Source organism: Cydia strobilella, chromosome 2 (assembly GCF_947568885.1).
Source record: "Cydia strobilella chromosome 2, ilCydStro3.1, whole genome shotgun sequence".
NCBI lineage: Eukaryota > Metazoa > Arthropoda > Insecta > Lepidoptera > Tortricidae > Cydia > Cydia strobilella.
In genome coordinates this window covers 29,199,049-29,220,413 of record NC_086042.1, presented here as the reverse complement: position 1 = coordinate 29,220,413, position 21,365 = coordinate 29,199,049, and the positions used below count along the sequence as shown (strand labels likewise).

Sequence of the window (21,365 nt, the reverse complement as noted above, 5' to 3'; positions counted from 1 at the left end):
GACGGACTTTTTTAAATTATATCGATACCTCGGACAATTGGGTTTAAGAGTCACATGAAACTTATTTTAAAACGAAATTCTGACAAAACATGGGCATGGACATTCAATTTTAATAACAAAACTTTCGTGAGTCACAGACATATTAAACGTATTAATAACTGGTCACTCACGTATTTTAAGTCGAAAACGCTCGACATGTTTCACTCCGTACCGAGGAGCGTCATCAGGAGCGTGAAACATGTCGAGCGTTTTCGACTTAAAATACGTGAGTGACCCGTTATTAATATGTTTAATATGGACATTCAAGCCTACATAACATATATCTAGGTCTGGTACTAGTTTCGCGTCTAGGTCCGGTACAGATCTATTTTTGATGAGATCTATACATACGTCAATTTTAGAAGGTTTTGGAATCCTGGAAGCCATTATTCTAATACCTAGGAATGTACAGAAACACAATCAAAAATAATCGATTTGGGTAGAGGTAACAAAAGACGGTCTAAGAATTCTTTTAGATAAGACAACCTTTGGGTAGCGGAGGCACGAAAATTCATATATGCAGTAGCAGCAGTGGTGCAAAGAAAAATATAAAAGTCAAACTAAAAGACACACAAACACATTAATAAGTATATTTAAGAGAAGTAACCATAAACGTACATAATTATACATAAGTAGATTATATCAATAGTCTGGCAAAATAATTACGTCAGAAAAAAGGTAGCAAAAATTTTATAACCGATTTGCAAGACCGAAGTGATTATGTGAACAAAGTTTTGTACGAAACACTAAAAATGTACATCCACACAAATAAATAATTGATTTATAGGCACGTATTATTTTTATAGAAATATATAATTTATAGGTAGATATACATCCTAATAACAAAACTTCCGTGAGACATAGACATATTAAACCCGACCCGTCATTAATATAGATATACATCCTCCCCACCACAGATTCGAATACAATAATTATGTGACATTATCAACTAAAACTTACCACATTGTCGTTGTCGATAAGGTTGATTTCAAATTGAAGCTTTATGGAAGTATTTCCTTATTGACAACCGATCATAAGTACCTTATTAATTGAAAAGGGCACATATTTCATCGATATCGATACCTAGCCAATTTATCGACACACCAGACACATGCAGGTAAGTCCAATGATGCTAAGTGTTCAGAATCCGAAGCATCAGTTGCACGAAATACTAAGTACTTTAAGAAAAGTTTTCGAGGAACCTTAAATCGGGTTAGGGAAAACTATGGTAATGTATTCAAAAGAAACTTGATTTCTGTGCGTTAGTGAAGGACTTTTGGATGCACATGACGCCATTTAGGGAAAAGGACCCGATCCACAAAAAAACTGTCAATAGAATTTGAACTTTCTCTCAAAACGAAGTCCTTAAGGCCAGAAGGGGAAAAATCTCCTTATATGATCATGTTTTTCTAAGAGGCGTTGATATTCGTAGACGTGGAAAAAATATATGTAGTTCTTGACTATATTATCTTTAATATCATAGCTTCCGATACACGAATTATGACACTTCGCTCGATACAATTAATTCCCAAAGTAACCTCTAACTCGGACTTTTAATCCTGCTTTACTCTGTTATTTATTATGTGGTACTATAAACAAAAAAAGAAGAAAAAACAATCTTAACATAAATGGTAATTTCATAGCGTTAGGATTTCGATATTGTAAGGTAACGTTTTTAAAATAAATAAAAACCGACAAAATTCGATCAAACTTGACACTTGGCGCGTATGTTTTTTCCCATTCTTTCTTGCGAAATGTGACAAAGACAGCGGCAAACCGAGGGAACGGCCTTAGATGGCAAATTTTAGAAGATGGATCCTTTTCCCTAAATGGCGTGTTATGGACCACGTGCCAGGAGCATATATCGTCAGATGTTTTGTCAGATGATAGTTTAGATGCTATCATTAATTTAAAAAATAGTCAGCCGGTTGTATCACGGTGGAAACCCCGTCAGTTAATGACTGAACATGTAAAAAAAATTTTTTTTCAGTCATCGCCTCCCGATTGATATTGTGTCAAATGATAGTTTAGATCATGGAGACTATATAAAGGAGCAAAATCTCTATGTATGAAAAGTGTCCATAAAAAAACAGTAATTAGGCGGCGCCACCATACACCGAAATAATACCAAAAATAACCTACGTAATTTGGTCGGGTTATTTGTTGCCTTCTACGGTACTCATGACATGTCATACTCATGTCCCAGAGCCTACCTAGCGCCACCTATTTACACCTGAAAGCTGGTCACTTTTGCAATAGTTCTGCCATAAGAGATTGTCGTCCTTTCTATACCGTCAATAGTTTATATCCTATTTTAAATAAAAAAAAGCCGGTTGTGTCGCGGTGGAAAGACCGTCAGCTGTCCACATGAACATGTAAAAAATACGCGCCTTACCATTTATATCCGCAAAGTATGCATAATGCGTAATTGAAGTGCGTTTATTGAAACGTGATGAAATGCTACAATCAGTTTCATGAGTTTGGTATTACTATTATAAACAGGTAAAGAGCTTATTTTTTACATGTTCAGGCCACTAGCTGAGGTTCTTTCCACCGCGATTTTTTTATTCACAATAGCATCTAAACTATCATCTGACACAGTATCAAACGGGAGGCGATGACTAGATTTTTTTAACGTGTTTCGGTGGCTGCTATTCCTCAACCCACCAACGGAGCGGCAGCTGACGTCCAAGAGTTTCTGATTTATTTTTTATGTCCTTGATTATAACGTGTAAAAATTCAATATAAAATCTGCAACTTTGTGTTAGCCCCCTCTTAAGCGAGTACTTCAACATAGTCTAATAAATATAATATTATTAAATAAATTCGTTTATTGACAGGCAAGTGTAGGGACAGACGGACGGACAGACAGCGGAAAGTGATACATAGGGATGTATGCTTAGATCTTTAAAACTACGCAACGGATTTTGATGCGGTCTTTAATAGATAGAGTGATTCAAGAGGAAGCTTTATATGTATGATTTGTAAAGGTTTTATGTAAGTCGAACTACCCGTGCGAAGCCGGGGCGGGTCGCTAGTTATATTTAAACTGCTCAAATTGATCAGATTTCATTGCCATTGAAGCTCCCGCCCCTTACAACACGGCTCAACGACCTAAAATCAATACGCCCAAAAGTTGTCAACCGTCAAAAGAACAGCCAAAATGGCGTACCATCTAACACAGCTAACTAACTTCTTCAACCTTATTCCAATGATTTTAAAGTCTATCTATAGTCAAATTAGTATTGTTGTAACATAAATCGCTTGCATGGACTAAGCAATCTGCGACAAGGTTCTATAATGCGTGGATGTCGCGAGACGGGGAACCTTGTTCGAGTGGAGGCGGCGCCGAAATAAAATGCAAAAGGCCGATATAAAGCAGATTCTTGGAACGGGGTACAGTCAGCATGGATAGAATAACGTGCCAAAAGTACGTTCTTGATCTGTCTATGAAACAAATGCAAAACGCCTGTCACACTTGTCATCGCAATATCGCAAAATATCATGGAAACTACATAAAGGAGCCAAATCTCTATGTATGAAAAGTGTCCATCAAAAAACAGTAATTAGGCGGCGCCACCATACACCGAAATACTACCAAAAACAACCTACGTAATTTGGGTTATTTGTTGCCTTATATGGTTCATGTTATACCCATGTCCCAGAGCCTAACTAGCGCCACTGGAGAGATTAGGAACTATTATTTACAGCTGAAAGCTGGTCACTTTTGCAATAGTTCTGTCATAAGAGATTGTCGTCCTTTCTATACCGTCCACAGCAACATATACTATCGTTGGTCAAAATAATTGTCAGTAAATAAAAACAAAAAAATATACTCATCCTTTTTTCTTGGGTGCTAGTTCTAGTGTAAGACAAAGGATAGTATGATTCTATGTCTCTGTTTGAAATGAGACAGTCCTTTAAAAACTAAATATCTTTATTCTATAATAAGCTGTCATACATGGAAGGAGTCATATGTTTCATGAATATATCTTACAAATGGGATATTGAATAGGATAAAGTCCTAACCATGGAGACTATATAAAGGAGCCAAATCTCTATGTATGAAAAGTGTCCATCAAAAAACAGTAATTAGGCGGCGCCACCATACACCGAAATACTACCAAAAACAACCTACGTAATTTGGTCGGGTTATTTGTTGCCTTATATGGCTTATGTCCCAGAGCCCAACTAGCGCCACCGGAGAGATTAGGAACTATTATTTAAAGTTGAAAGCGGTCACTTTTGCAACAATTCTGCCATAAGAGATGTGCATCCTTTCTATACCATCCATAGTCCTAACATTATCTTCGAAGTTATTATGACGCGACAGGTGTAAGTAAAATTCATATTTGTAATCATTACCGTAACTGGCTGAAATCCGCCTCATAAAATTTGAGACGGGAAGAGGTTCATTTCCACCCTCGGGCAGAAAACTCGATTTGTGCGCCTCAGTGTACCGGCGCCGTACTGTCGCGTGTCGATCGGCGTAGTATCTGCCAAGTTGCAGCTTATACTTATGTGGCTTATACTCCGATCAATGGCGACGGGTGCGCCAAAGTTCACATAAAATTGCGACTTCGATTATTGGAAGTCCGAAAATGTTTGTTATATAATTTTATATCATAATGATCATTACTTATAACTTGTCTTTGCGCATAACTAATATCGTAATACCAAATCATTCATGTTAATAATGTCAATCATAATAAATATCTGTAATACTAATGTTAATTTTCATATATTCTTTTAATATAACGATTTTAAATAATAAAATTTTATATCATATTTATTTTTTAACGTAACGATTTTAAGTAATAAAATTTTATATAATATTTATTTTAAACTTTACCTGGTTTTATTGTCAGGTATCTTGCATCCACACTACATTCAACTTGCTATCAAAAAAGAAATACAGTTCCAGAGTCGGGATAGGTACGACGACGAGCGAAGCGAGGAGGAGTGTTAGGTTTCTTGTGTTCCTCAGAGCGGAAAAAGGAGCCCCGCGAAGCGGGGCTTCGTCGACTCCTTGGCGGGCCGAAATAGGCTAGGTACATGAAAAATAAAAAAGTTGCAAAAGTTAAAATGTTATGCTTTCAAATACTTATACAATTTAAGTTTATAATTAATAAGTTTATTATAAAAACCATTATGAGTCGTGACGAATAGTTGGAAATGACATTATGTTGTTAAAAAAATTTGCCTACAGATAATTATGAGCAATGATTTTGGTAATACAAATTTATATACAACAAATTTGTACGCAAAAAAATTATGACAAATGATTATTATGATCAAAAAGCGTTATTATGAAAAATAATATGACAAGTAATGTTATGTGAGCCAATATGGACCCAATGGCGACTATAGATGAAGGGTACACGAAAAGAACATGTGTGCCATTCTCAACCAAAAAGGTACATATTTTCGGTTGTCAATAAGGCGCTATTTCCATATAGCTTCAATTTGAAATCAACCTTATCGACAAGCGACAATGTGGTACCTTTTGGTTGAAAACGTCACATGTCTAGTCACTTTAGTAATCGAGGTTTTAAAATTTGGAACCATGTCAAAATGTATGGTAATTCCGTGACCAGGTCTTTTTTAACTAATAAAAAAATTATGTTACATATATTATACAGTGGTAGCAAAAGGTACAACTAATAGTTCATTAAGAGCTCTACATTTTGAAATTAAAATCTCATTTTCCGAAAAAAAGTGACTAGACATATTCTTTCCGTGTACCCTTCATATAGAGCTCTTTTCCACTGACGTCCAGTTTTTTGCGGGATACGGTTTTTTATGTTATAGGAGGCAAACGAGCAGACGGATCACCTGATGGTAAGCGATTACCGCCGCCCATGGACACCCGCAACACCAGAGGGGGTGCTTTTCTCTTGTTTATTTTGTTTGGACTTGAGTGTGTTATGTCTTAAATTTGATATGTTAAATAGAGGGCAAAATTAAATATGATTATTTTTATATATTTTTTTCTAGCATCTCGCATTTTACTCTCTGTAGTGAGGTGAAAAGTTGTGTGTTCCGCACGGCTGCAAAATTATTTGGCGTCTCGTGTTTTCAAAGCTTCGCTACGCTCAGGAATCTCGCTTCGCTTTGCTCATGGTTCAATCTTAGGTTCCTTCTCTTGCTCAGCTTTCAATTTCAACACGCCAAATAACCACTTTGCAGCCTAACATAACAAATAATTAATTGTCGTCAAGGACGCCTATTAGGCACCAACTGTAATTAGTTTTTTCTTCCTTCTCAGATCTTATAAAGCATGCCTGGGAATCATATAAAGCTCATATTTTTGACATAACCACATATTCTAAGGGTAGTCAGCATATGCCCAAATGAATTAACCTTCATATAATATTGTTTTCGTAAAAAAATAACAACTTTTATTTTTCCTAATAAAATAATTGTGTCGTTCTCAAGTAAAGGTAACACATTGTCGCTTACCATAAGGGTGAAATTTGCTTGTATCTCTATACGAATAACCTGTCAGAGCGTCCTTGTGGTAAGCGACAATGTGGAAGTTGGTACCTTTTACTTGAGAATGACACAATTAAAGTAATGATTATTAATTAGTAATTAGTGATTAATAATTAATTAAAAATCTCTTTTAAAATCGTTTGATCTGGGTAGGTTAGCCTAATTTCAGTGTCATGTTGAGTTGTTCAGTTTCCATAACGTCCCGCTTGGCGCGCTGTTCAAAATCCCATACAAAATGAGACTTAACGCTAACGCGTACGTCACGTCACGCTATCGAATTTAAACTAGTTCTGTACGTACAGTCGCCATCAGATATATCGGAGCTGCCGAGGTGCTCAAAAAATATCTAAACACGCACTCTAACGCCTTGACAATAGAGGCGTGTTCAGATATTTGTGAGCACCTTGGCTGCTCAGATATATCTGATGGCGACTCTACTTACAGCGGGTAGGTTTAATACAGCCACAAAAATAACACTGAAATTTAGGCTAGCCTACTTAATTTAAACGATTTTAAAATAAATTTTAGGGATACTGAAGAGTAAAAAACGACAGTTGAATGAGGGCTACCGCGTTTAATTTCGCCGCTAGGGGCACTAGTGTAGATGGAAGACGATCAAAATGTCAAATGCATAGAAGTTTTGGGGGTTTCAAGCTTTTATATCGGGAATTTTCACTCCTTATTCATAATTGTGGTAAATCTTTGTCCATCTTTAATTAATCATAGTAAACAATAATTATAGATATAACTCAATAAATGTTAGTGGTTTACAAAAAGTGACAATTAAAATATATGCAAAATTAAACAGATTGAAAAAATACCTTTGCGTATATTAGAATTTATTGATTTTATAAAAAAAACATACCTACAAGAATTTTAAGATTTGTTTTTCTGGACCTATATCTACAGTGGCGCTAACTGGTGAGCACAAAAACGATAGCCCTTCATTCAGCAGCTTCATTGATTGGTCTTCGCTGTCGTCTACGAACAGAACGCGAATGCCGTATTACGTGTAGAATAAGTTATTGTTATACGTTCCCGTGATTCTGCTGACTTAACTTCCTAACATACATACTACATTTGTTGTTATCCAAAATGTTTTAGAGCTATACATTTAGAACTTTATTATTATAATAAGTAGGTACTAAAACAATAGGTAAATAAAAACAACTTCAAATTACAATAAATCTAAATAAAAATAAAACTAAACGAAACTAAATCTAAAAAAAACCGGCCAAGTGCGAGTCGGACTCGCGTTCCGAGGGTTCCGTACATTACACAATTTAAACAAAGAATGTATTTTTCATGTGAAATGTCTTTAAAAAACCCGTAGGGGTCGGATCAAAAACTAAGTAATTAAGTCCGACTGCACATCACGCTTGACTGCACATTTCTAATTAGGTTTAGGTTTATTATAGGTTTCCGGTGATCTATAGGTAAAGATCTATTTTGTGTATTTTTTTCAAAATTTTTGATCCAGTAGTTTCGGAGATAAAGGGGGGGCGAATGGTAATTTTTTGCCTATTTTCTTGAATAACTTCTAAACTATTTATCTTAAAATTATAAAACAATATATTTGAGATTCTCACAATGAGCTCTTTCACTTGATATGTAACACGATATAGTTTGACAAACTTTATTTTTTAATTTTCTCATTTACCCCCCAAAAGTGGCCCCCGTGTTTAAAATTAATTTGTTTATGTTACATGTCCATCTTTGGGTCACAAACTTACATATGTGTACCAATTTTCAACTTAATTGGTCCAGTAGTTTCGGAGAAAATAGGCTGTGACAGACGGACAGACAGACAGACAGACAGATAGACGCACGAGTGATCCTATAAGGGTTCTGTTTTTTCCTTTTGAGGTACGGAACCCTAACAAGGCCCCTGCGGAAAGGTCCCTAAGATGCTGGCTGCGTTACCCCGCTGAACTGCCAGACTGATGCGTTGAGCGAGGTAACTGCCAGCTCTCCGGTCCCCAGTTGCATCCCTGAGTCTCTTTGAAAGGTCTCCAAAGAGACTCAGAGATTTAGAACTTAAGGGGCTGTCAATAGGGTAACCTGGTCTAGGAGTACGCACTTAAAGTTCTAAAATTTTTAAAATAATAATAATGATAGGTAGGTAATAAAATTTGCCATTATTCTATCTACAATTTAATCATCTTCCATAAAGTGAGATAAACAGTAGCAAAACTATGACAGTTTTCTAATAATAATAACAATTAACAAAAATGGGAATTGCGTACTCTTACAACCCCTGTTCTAATATAGAGTACGCGTTAACGCCTATAAGAGTACGCGGGTAAAAAAATACATTATTTTACTTGCAAAGGTCACAAAATGATTTCATTTGATTCTCACAGCTTTTACAAGCCTTAGGTCCTTTGAAGATGTGCTTTGGAGACTATTTTTGACACTCATTATTATTTACAACGACGGGACTTAATCGCGTAAAATAAGTTTTAAATTTACCTCCGACGTTTCGAGGACGGTGTTGTCCCCGTCGTGGTCTAGGAGAAGACCCGAGACCACGGGGACAACGCCGTCCTCGAAACGTCGGAGGTAAATTTAAAACTTATTTTACGCGATTAAGTCCCGTCGTTGTAAATAATAATGAGTAAAAATCGTGAAAGTTTAAATCAGTATTTTTGACACTTTCTTTAGTACTTACTTTTAGGTAAAAGCCCCCTCGACGGCATGCTTGTGTGGAGGCCTACTCAAAATATCTGACTTTGCTCTCTGGCACGTAGAAATAAATCCAGCGCATGGAAGAAGGACAATATCTCCGAGCGGTACAAAAGGTGATTAGCAGGCATCGTAAACTGCGAGCGAAATCCATTGAAATGACGTAGTTTGACGTTTTTGACTTGACTAAGTAACAACCCTAGTCCTTCAATGGATTTCGCTCGCAGTTTACGATGCCTGGTGATTAAACAACCGGTGAGGAGACAAGCAGGTGATGTCTCCATACATACTATTAGCAATAAGTTACTATCTTAACTCGATCGGTTATACAAGTGCGATAATATAATAAAAAAACACGCGTGCGTAATAGGTATCTAGGTTATAAAAGCGGTTTAATAAGTTTCACTTTACAAGCAAGTGTGTTGGTGTAGTTGATGTAAGTTTTCAAGCTAGTCACACGTACATGTAACCGCGTCACTGGTAAAGATTTCCACGTTTCTTATTTTGTATTTATCCAGCCAATCCTCCAAGACTAAAGCCACTCCTCTTTCTCCAATCATAATTGATGGAGCATTCGTGTTACCTCGAGGTACATGTGGCATCATAGACGCGTCTATAACCCTTAGACCTGTCACTCCATGCACTCTGAGCCTGGGGTCCACCACTGCCGTGGGATCGCCTGCGGGGCCCATCTTACAAGTCCCCACAGGATGGTAAGGACTAGATGTGTAAGACCTCGCCAAACACTCAAAGTATGAGTCTGTACCCCAAGTCAAGTGCTTGCACGCTGGCAGAGGGGTTCTAACGAAGTAAGCACCTCTAGATCTAAAAGCATGAGTGCTTTCCAAAGCCAAAACCCTTTTCACACCTTTCATTAATACTTCTAAATCGTGCGGGTCAGTCAAATACCCAGGGGATATCAGAGGGTGTCCGCAAGGATCACTCGCGTTGAGAAGTAATCTACCTCTGCTCTTTGGAACATTGTTCATGACCCTTGGAATGAGTCCATTATAAAACGCTGTCGGAAAGATAGCCAAACCTTTAGAATCAATAGGTTCTCTGATAAATTCTTCCCAGTTAACATTGTCAACTTGTACTTGAATATCGGGAGCCGGCAAGCCAGGTTCAGTCAAATAAAAAGATACACTGCTCACTGGGCCGTCACCTGACAATGGACCCCTTTTTACTTTCATCTGCTTGTACTCCATTATATTTTGAATGATCTCTTCCTGGCTGACAGTGGTAGCTGTTTCATTTGACAACGCAACAACAAGACCGTTGAACGTGACGTGATCATGTAGATTTTCCCCAACTGGTAAATCGGAGATCACTGGAATATTTAGATCTTTCAAATGTTCTTTAGGTCCGATTCCAGAAAGCATTAGTAGTTTTGGAGAGTTTATAGATCCGCCACTCACTATGACTTCTTTAGTCGCATAAGCTGTGTATAGCTGCCCGTTTTTAATGTATTGTACGCCAGAAGCTCTTTTGTTTTCATCAAATAGTATTTTGATAACTTCGGATTCTGGTCTGACAGTAAGATTCTTCCGTTTGTATCTGATGGGTTTGATGAACTCTCTGTTAGTAGAAGCTCTCTGTCCCTCTTCTGAGATGGTTTGGGCCTGTGAGGTTCCGTACTGTTGAGCGGAATTACAGTCATTAATCGGCAGCCCGGTCTCGTTGAAGGCCTCGGTTATCATAATAGCTGGATTGTCAACATAGGGAAATAATGACACAGCTTGATCGCCGTTGACGCCGTGATATGCTCGATCTAACATCTCTATATTTAGATTTCTTTCAGATTTCTTGAAGTATGGTAATACCTGCAGAACAAGACATAATCTAATTATTTAATAGCAGTTTCATCCAGCATATATTTTAATTTAAAAAAAAATTTTTCGTAAAATATATCAGTTCTTCGTGGGAGATCTATTGAACATTGACTTATATATTACTTACTACGTAAATACGGGTCCTTACGAGCACTACGAAGTGGGGCTAGATAATTGGTGCGCTAATAGCGTTTGTGCACATTTCGTTGATGCACATGTTCGCTCGGCGTTATATCGGCCTGTCTTTACTTTTGAATTCTTTGCTATTGAATAAGAAAATGTACTAATATTTGCGAGTTGCAACTTTAACTAAAGATAACAAACCTTTAATGAAACTATGACGATTAATTGGATTTAGGCGTAGGTATATGATATGGCTTGGAGATAATTATAACGACGGCAAAAGCTGAAGGCTCTTAAAGCAAACCCCCCAAAAGCCATGATTACTTCGACTTTGCATTTACACAAGGCCATGTCACTTGGAGAAAGGTAGTTTTCAATGAGAGGTAATCATTGTCATGGCCATTGAGGGAACAATTTAATAGTGCTCATGATGGGATGATTTTCTGATGTAGTACTAATATATGTAATGGGATATGCGTTATATACCTCATCGTAGCTCCAGCCCGGGTTACCACGCGCCGCCCAATCGTCATAGTCAAGTTTGTTGCCGCGGACGTAGACAAACGAGTTGATAGAACTTGATCCACCCATCATTTTTCCCCTGAAACATTCACGAAAACATTTTTCAACTTAATATTGTCTTCGGTTACCGCGATAGTTACTCATGAAATAAAACTATGAAAACGGATTATATCGCGTATATTGAATTTATAATACATCCCGACGTTTCGAACTCTTTACAGCGTTCGTGGTCAACGGGTGACTGAGGAAAAATTACAAAATGCAAAAATACCCACATACTAAAATAATGAACAATCATAGACTACAAACTTTAAGGCTGGTTGTACATGCAAAATCGGTTCATAAGGCTAGTTATACACTATAATTATTTTTCAGATATATATATATACGCGATAAAAAAAAAAAAAAAAAAAGTTTTTTATCGCGTATATATATATATCTGAAAAATAATTATAGTGTATAACTAGCCTTATGAACCGATTTTGCATGTACAACCAGCCTTAAAGTTTGTAGTCTATGATTGTTCATTATTTTAGTATGTGGGTATTTTTGCATTTTGTAATTTTTCCTCAGTCACCCGTTGACCACGAACGCTGTAAAGAGTTCGAAACGTCGGGATGTATTATAAATTCAATATACGCGATATAATCCGTTTTCATAGTTTTATTTCAAGAGAAGTAGAGATGTAAGTGAAAGTCAGCATGATACCTAAGTACATATTATAAATATGGAAGGCGGCAAGATCAAGGAATAAGTGTATGGACTGTTTAAGAAACGATATGCAACCACATATTATGTAATGTGAGTAGGGCTTCCAATCTCGCAGCCTATCTTTAATCTCGGTACCTGCGGGATTGCATATTTTCGAACCCGCGGGATACCGGTATTTGCGGGATCCCGCATAGAAATTAATGATATCAATTATAAGGTAAATAAAACAACGAAATAATCAACGTATTTAAACTTTTATTAGAGTTTAACTTTTAAACATTAAATATTACACTTAAACGTACGTACGTATTTAAACTTTTATTAGAGTTTACCTTTTAAAGATACACAAAAAAAAATAACATTGCACTTCTATTAGTTCTATTGAGATCAAAATCAACCTATGTTTAACAAACTGTAAGGAACTCAATTATTATTTAAGACAAATTATTAAAATATCAAATTGATTAAATGGTTTGATCAATATTTTGTTGAAAATGTGCCTTTTTGCAGTCCCGCAAATCCCGCGGGATCCCGTGCTCGTAATCCCGCTACGAGCGGGACTGAAAAAAGGCGCGGGATCCCGGAATACCAAGATCTCGGAATACCGGGATCGGAAGCCCTAAATGTGAGTACTGATGACGGGCAATAGAGTTATGGCGGGTGAGGATAGTGGGATTTAGCAGATAGGATGAGAAGAATTTACAACTTGCCTTGGCCAACTGCATTGCTGGTTTGGATAGGCGAGACAAGCGACGTCACTAGGCATGGTCTTGTACTGCCAGTCCAAGTTGGAGTTGAGGAGCGCCGTGGACAGCGCGGGAACTGAGGTTATCTCGGGTTCTTCTGGACCAGCTTCTAGAAGCAGCACCTGAACAGTTTGGGCGCGTTTTAAACATCATTAACCATTCGTAATTATAAGATTAAAGAAAACATTTATTTGACGACCGGTCTGGCCTTGTCGGTAGAGACCCTGCCTATGAAGCCGATGGTGAGCCGATGGTTCTGGGTTTGAATCCCGGTAAGGGCATTTATTTGTGCGATGAGAACAAATATTTGTTCCTGAGTCATGGGTGTTTTCTATGTATTTAAGTATTTGTATATTATATCATATTATATATATCGTTGTCTGAGTACAACACAAATCTTCTTGATCTTACTGTACGGCTAAGTTAATTTGTGTAATACCTAATATCCTATAATATTTTTTTTTTATCTATCACCTGTAAGCGACTCAGGTTTTCAATGTGCTTATTATAATATGGCACGGCATCTGTTCCAAGCAAGATCTAAGAGGCGCGGAGTTATAATCTCACAAATATGAAACGTCTGAAATCATCGACACATGAAAGAGATCTTTTCATATACCTAATATTTGTCTGTGTGGTATAGAGGTTAAAATTGAAGCACATCAAGTTTCAATTAACGGTCTAATACCAAAAATAATCATATTTCATCAGTGAAGTAACTATCTACCTTCCATTCTTGAATTGCACTAAGTCTGTTAGTAACGACGCATCCAGCGGCCCCGGCTCCTACAACGATGAAGTCGTAGGTTTCTGAAATTAGAGAAAATAATACATAATGTATAGAAGACATATGATAATCTGGATCCAACTCTCCTCCTCCTCCTCTCCTCTTTTCTCAATGGAAAGAGCCGGGAGGTGAGTCCCACATACCTCCCCATCATGGACCCACCTCAGGTCAGGGGGACGATGCGTAACAGCATTCTCAGATCGACAAAAAAAGTATTAAACTAGAGTCGTAGTTATAACAAGTCACTTACCTGCGTCTACAGGCTCAGGGTCAGGGGCATGATCCGGCGCTGAGCCAAAGAGTTTCACCAACAAGTTAAGGTACACGAGAGCAAAAGGGGTACACGCGGTGAGATTTGTTTGTGCCGGGCACTGCTGAGCGATGTTTGGCGGCTGCCATACGGTGTGCACCATGGTTGAACTGCGATTTTTGTGGATAAGTGTCAGTCATATTAGTTAACAAATAAAATACAGGTGATTACTGCTTATAATAAACTAGCTTTTGCCCGCGACTTCGTCTGCGTGGACTTAGTAACCCCAGCTAGAGTAAGAATAGCGCCTGGAGAAAGTCTTATAGCAATTATTCAATTTGAGCATATTATGCACACAAATTAGCAGACACTTCATTAATTATCTCAATTCCACCCCGCTTTTTACTTTCTTAAGGGATGATTTTCGGGATAAAAACTATCCTATGTCCTTCTCAGGGACTCAACCTATCTCTATGCCAAATTTCATCTAAATCGATTCAGCGGTTTAAGCGTGAAGAGGGAACACACAGACAGACAGACAGACAGACAGACAGACTTTCGCATTTATAATATTAGTATGGATATGTTTTTTTTAAACCAAGTTACGCAAATTTATAGAAAGCAAAAAAACCTCTGCAGTGTCAAGTAAACATGTTGTATTTACCAATGAGAAATATAAATACGAGTAAGTTTTGCATTATTTCTACTCAGAATACAATATTTATGACTTAAATTTCTGACTGCCGAAACAAAATGTTTGTCATAATGCACCACAAAACTGACTTCTTTTAATCATAATTAAAGTAAATGTTCTGTGATTCTGAATGGACATAACCTGAAACTTCGAATATTTTTGAAACGAAGAAATAGTTTTTTTTTCTGAAAATGTCCAAATTACACTTTATTTCTAAGATTTTTAGTTGTTTGTAAAATGTCCTTAGAAAGCAATTACGTATTTCCAAAAATTCTTACTTGTATAGAGCAGAAGTGGCAGAGAAAGTGGCACGTGCGCCTGAGTTGTTCACGATCACGATCCTACTGTTAAGAGACAATGTGCTTGCCTTAATCAATACATCAGTATTTATTGCAAAATGCTCAGGCATTATATATTTAGATGCGGTAGTGTGTACAGCCAAGTTCGAAGAAAAATATTTTTGTTGGCATCCTTTAATACTTAAAAAAAAAAAACCATTAAAAAAAACTAAATAACGCTGTATTTCATACCGTTATGCACTTACTTACTTACTCCTCTGGCGCAGCGACCCAGTGTGTCTTGACCTCCAACACGACAGTTCGCCACTGATCCCGGTCCTGTGCAGTTTCTCGCCAGGCTTGGATCAGCTCGCGCAGATCAGCGTCCACCACATCCGCCCATCGGTACCTAGGTCGCCCGACCGGGCGGCGTGCTGTCGGTTTTCCCTCAAACGCTCTTTTCACCGCCCGATCGTCTCCCACCAATACCGTTATGCATGTAAAAACTAATATATTATATACCACATAATAGGAATGACCAATTAATGCGTATTTTTTAAACTCTTCCGTCTTTTTAACTCTTAAATTAATGTTAGATACCAATCTTATCGTGAATGTACTGGGTTTGGACGGACATAATGATAATGCGCATAGAACTATAATTATAAAATCAAGCAAGATCCATTTGTACGTAATGTCAAATTTATATACGATTTTTAAATTCAATTACCGTTTTTGATATTGTAAAAATTGGAAATTGATAAAACACGGCCAAGTCTGGATGTTGTGTAAATTGCAGGGTATTATGATTTTATGATTATCGTAACACACGATTAACACGATTTTTTGCTATTTATTCGTTTCCGTGATTATAATAAAAAAGAGATAAAAGTAAAGAAAAGAAGTAAAGTGGGATGTTTCGCATACATTGTAAACGGCATTAAGTTAAAAAATATACTTGTGGAAAAGTAGTCTCAAAGTAGGCATTGATATGTATCTACTAAAGGCAGATGAACAAAACTTCTCACATGTTAGAAAAACATTAAATTTCAGTAATAAAATATCTCCCAAAATAACAGGCAAGCAGGCTTTCCGAATTTGCTTGGATAAATTCATTCTTCATCTTCAAAACCTCGTAACTCCATCCAAATCCTCAATGCAATATGGACCTTAGCATATTTTTGATATGGTTCATATTTCTATAAAATGTGACTAGATACCTGCAAGTGAATTTTCGAGGATGGTAAACATAGCAACGTCAAGAGCGTTCCGCGCGGTCCATTTGGTTATTTACTTAGAGAAATGTTAAAGAATAATGAATACAGTATGCGCCTTTCTATATTTAGGATGTCAGTCATATTGCTGACAGAGTTGAAAATAGGTGAATTTATTTCAATAGTCAACAAACAACATACAGGGAGCAAGCGGAATTTTCAAATCTCTTATACTTACATATAATATTGTCTTCGGTTACCGAGATAGTTACTCATGAAATAAAACTATGGAAACGGATGATACAACCGTGACATCCCGACGTTTCGAACCTTTTACAGCGTTTGTCCTGGAAGGAAAAATTGAAAAGACGAGAGGCAGTGGAAAGCCTAGAATCACATACCTGAGCCAAGTAAAAGAGAATGCATCGTACGAGCAAATCAAAAGACTGGCTCAGGAAAGAAAGGACTGGCAATTACTCCACCGACAAGAGCAAAGCTCTTAAGTGATGATGATGATGATGACGGCGTTTGTGGTCAACGGGTGACAACCAAAAAAAATCGTTAAACGCGATATAATCAACAACAACCAACAATCAACTACAAGTTATCTGCTTTGCCCGAAGGTTGGCTGGTAGAGAATGCCTTGTAGCATTAAGTCCGCCTTTTGTACATTTGTATTTTCTTTTGTGCAATAAAGATTAAATAAATAAATAATCCGTTTTCATAGTTTTATTTCATCTTATACTTATGTCAAATTGTCCTGAAATCCTGTCACAATGTGCTAATGTCAACAAGTCCAAATATATTAAGGGGTCCACTGACTATCAGTCCGCCGGACGATATCGGCCTGTCGGTTGTTCGGAACTGTCAAATTTTTGTTCTAACTGACAGGCCGATATCATCCGGCGGACTGATAGTACCAGAAAGTCTAGGTGGTGTAATGTCATTTTCCATTAGGTACTGTTAACTAAACTGTTATAATGCCACACTGCCAGAATACCCTATTTTAAATCAAATGGCCGAAATATTTACGTTTATGGGCAAGATGGCGCAATGACAGCTAACTGATATGATTCCAATATCGGTTTGAAGTCAGGGTCACGTTCGAATGGGCCTGTTCGGACGGATTTTTAAACATTATTATTTACAAAAACGAGACTTAATCGCGTATAATTTTTAAGTTTAATTATATGGGATTAAGTCCCGTTTTCGGAAATAATAATATACTTGCTACCGTTCTCTGCTCGTGTAGTTAAAAAAACCCGGACAAGTGCGAGTCGGACTCGCCCACCGAGGGTTCCGTACTTTTTAGTATTTGTTGTTATAGCGGCAACAGAAATACATCATCTGTGAAAATTTCAACTACCTAGTAGCTATCACGGTTCACGAGATACAGCCTGGTGACAGACGGACAGACAGACAGACAGACAGACAGACATACGGACAGACAGCAGTGAAGTCTTAGTAATATGGTCCCGTTTTTACTCTACGGAACCCTAAAAATGCTTTGTAGGACTTTGAAATCAAACCTCATAAATTAAGATCTTAAATTTTATCATTACGAGGTTCTTCGATCTCATAGAATAATAAGTAGAGCAAAGAAATAAACAAGTATAACAAGATTACACGTGGCCACGGCAAGGTGCAACGAATTTACGTGCAATTGATACGTGTCCTTTAACGGCCTCGTAAAGTTTTATAACTTTTCCGCTAAGTGATGTGTACAGCGTGATACACTACACACTTATAAAAAATGGTTTTACACCTATTTAAACCTTCACGATTTTAAAAATCATTATTTTTTACTAAAACGGGACTTAATCGCGTAGAATTAAGTTTTTAAATTTACTTCCGCACGTTTTGAGGATGGCGTTGTCCTCGTGGTCTCGGAGAAGACTCCTTCTCCTCCCTCTCGTCCTCGAAACGTCAAGGTAGCTAAATTTAAACACTTTTTTTTTTACATTTAATTATACACCATTAAGTCCCGTTTTAGTAAAAAAAAAAGGTTTTAAAAACCATAACCCGAGGACTGATCATTTGAGGATGTTTTACATCTAGAAATGTAATGTATTATTAATCATAGAGATATATTATTGGTTTAGAGGTTTAAGTTTAAGTTATCAATTGTAAACATAAATAAATAGGACACAAGAGTGTGTGAAGAACACAGATTAGCTAAGTCCCACAGTAAGCTCAATAAGGCTTGTGTTGTGGGTACTTAGAAAACGATATATTATATTATATACAAATACATAGAAAACACCCAAGACTCAGGAACAGATCTGTATGCTCATCACACATATAAATGCCCTCACCGAACTTCGAACCCAGGACCATCGGCTTCACAGGCAGGGGCACTACCCACTAGTCCAGAACAGTCGTCAATTATCAATCAACAGATAAGCAATATTCTTGACAATATGTTGATTCAACTCATTTTGTTTGTTTGGTTTGTTAGGTATATCACAAAAAAGTGTTTTTCGTAAGTACATAACGGCCATACAAGGAAAAAAATCCAAAATTTGTCAATGGAATTTGAATGTACAGTGTAAGAAAAAGAGTAGATTTTGTTTGTTCCTATTGAAAATGATTTAGAATTCATCGAAATTTCTACTATAGGTAGTTACCGTGAGCCTTAGGATGGTAAAGCAAAAATCGTTTTGTCTACAGTATTTTGGCTATAGCCGTCTCTTTTGTAAAGTCACTTCCTGTTCCTGAGTATTAAAGCATATTTTCGCCAATATTGCACATTCCGTTCACTCTTGTTTTTAATATTCCAAGCTCGGGGAGTATTTTTGGAGCTTAATTAATTTTATATTTTGTTTATTCTAATTTTACTCACCTGTACTTATTGGTTTTTAAACGTAGAAGATTTGAATACATAATTATTATAACGGCTCACGCATTTTAAGTTGAAAATCACTCGACATGTTACACTCGTGAGTGACCCGTTTCAATCCATACTTAATATTATAAATGCGAAAGTCTGTTTGTCTTTCTGTCTGTGTGTTCCCTCTTCACGCTTAAACCACTGAACCGATATAGATGAAATTTGGCATAGAGATAGTTTGAGTCCCGGAGAAGGACATAGGATAGTTTTAATCCCGAAAATCATCCCTTAAGAAAGTGAAAAGCGCGGTGGAATTGAGATAATTACTAAAGTGCCTGCTAATTTGTGTGCACAATATGCTCAAAAATTTAATGATTGCCATGAGAATTTTTCCAGGCGCTATACTTACTTTAGCTGCTGTTACTAAGTCCGGGCAGACGAAGTCGAGGGCAAAAGCTAGTATATTTAATATGTCTGTCTCGCGGAAGTTTTGTTATTAAAATTTATATGAATGAAAAAGCCGGTATCGTGAGCCCTACCGTTAAAACTAACGGAACTGTTTCAACGAAGTGTCAATCGATTTATTTACATAAATAGCCTGAGTGATATAGGCTACATATTTAGTCGATATATTATATTGCACAAACAGGAAAAGTTTTTTTTTATTGACCTGTCTGTAAAATGGCTTTTTCCCAAGTCAATATAAATACTTTTACACGTGACATGAAAAATTTATGTAAGATTACAAATATAATATTGGCTATTGGCCAGGTCATTGGCTATTGGCAGTTTCTTAATACAATTAAATACACTAATACAAACTTAACAAAACAAAAGATTTATTAAATCACATTTAGAAACGGGTCTATCGCGAATCGATTGAAATCAAGAAGCACCCCAGAAATTTTAATAGGGAAGATGGTTTTAACTTATCGGCAACTTGGGGACCAGTGATCCAGAAGTTAAAGCCAAGGGATTTATCTTCGGATGTGTGCGCGGATGTTGTGAATGTTGTGTGTCGGACTATTGACAATAATTAACTTTTATGTGTAGTGGGTGGTTTGAAAATGTGATGTCTACCTCAAACTTTAAATGCACTTTTCGTGGGGTAGTCACACAAATCTCTGTTTTGACATTTTGCTGGGACGTCAGTTAGCCGCGACCACGACCAGTGAAACCTGTGTCGAAACGTCGGTAAATAAAGGTAACAAAATAAATTCGCGATAGACCCCTTTCTAAATGTGATTTAATATGTGTTCAAACCGCGAAAGTTTTAAATGTTATAAAACAAAAGATTTTTCCTCTTGAATATTAAATTATAAACTACATTCTCATAAGTACCTAATAAAAGTCATTAATGGAGAAATTGACACTTCTAACTGAACTGAAATATTCATTACACCACGACTGAGACAACAATAACACTCATATTACAACAATCAAATACACAATAAGGGTACCTGGGCATTTTCACTTAACTGTGTACAATTAACCGCCGGTTAGCAATCGTCACAAAACTGACGGTCAATGTCAAACCCCATACATTTTGTCAGGAATGTGACGGTTAGACGTTACTAAAACACGACTTAAATCGCGCTTTATAGTACAAGTTGAAATGAAAATGCCCACCTACTAAAAATCGGTAAAACTCAGAAAATAAAACTTAAAAGAATAAAAACATTTTCCCCCTTGAATATTAAATAATAAACTACAATTCCGAAGTAAAATCCTATAGCAGTTAATGAAGGCTATGAAAGGAGCACCCCGTAGCAGGACACGCTCTATAAAACGCTCGTAATGAAATTGGATCGTGTTTTTTTACTCTAACGATCGGAGCGTCTTCCTTTAGTACATCACGAATACACTCAAGGCATGAGCGATAGCGGCACTGTTTATAATTAATAACAAAGACAAAGGAAAATCGTGATATTTTTTATTATAAAAGAAATAATTTACTTTAAAAAAAAAAAATTTGGAATTTTTTTGTAAGTGACACGATTTTATAAAATTTCATAAATGAAAGAATAAGTACACATAATTAAATTAATGTTATGATAAGAAAAAGATAAAAATGTAAACCATACAGCTTCTTAAAGAAAATCATATGGTAGGTATAGCGCTAGTCTATATGTTAAATAATAATTACCAACATCTCTGTA

General features: G+C 36.7%; 1 protein-coding gene across 1 annotated transcript; it reads right to left on the bottom strand.

The window, feature by feature from the left end:
* Positions 1-8,672: 8,672 nt before the first annotated feature.
* Positions 8,673-15,255, bottom strand: LOC134754694 (glucose dehydrogenase [FAD, quinone]-like). The gene is made up of 6 exons (XM_063691033.1): positions 15,163-15,255; positions 14,191-14,360; positions 13,881-13,963; positions 13,118-13,275; positions 11,661-11,775; positions 8,673-11,042 (listed from the first exon to the last, which is right to left on the bottom strand). The coding sequence occupies exons 2-6, from the start codon at positions 14,351-14,353 to the stop codon at positions 9,669-9,671; spliced, it is 1,893 nt and encodes a 630-aa protein (XP_063547103.1). The 5' UTR covers positions 14,354-14,360; positions 15,163-15,255; the 3' UTR covers positions 8,673-9,668.
* Between the last annotated feature and the right edge of the window lie 6,110 nt (positions 15,256-21,365).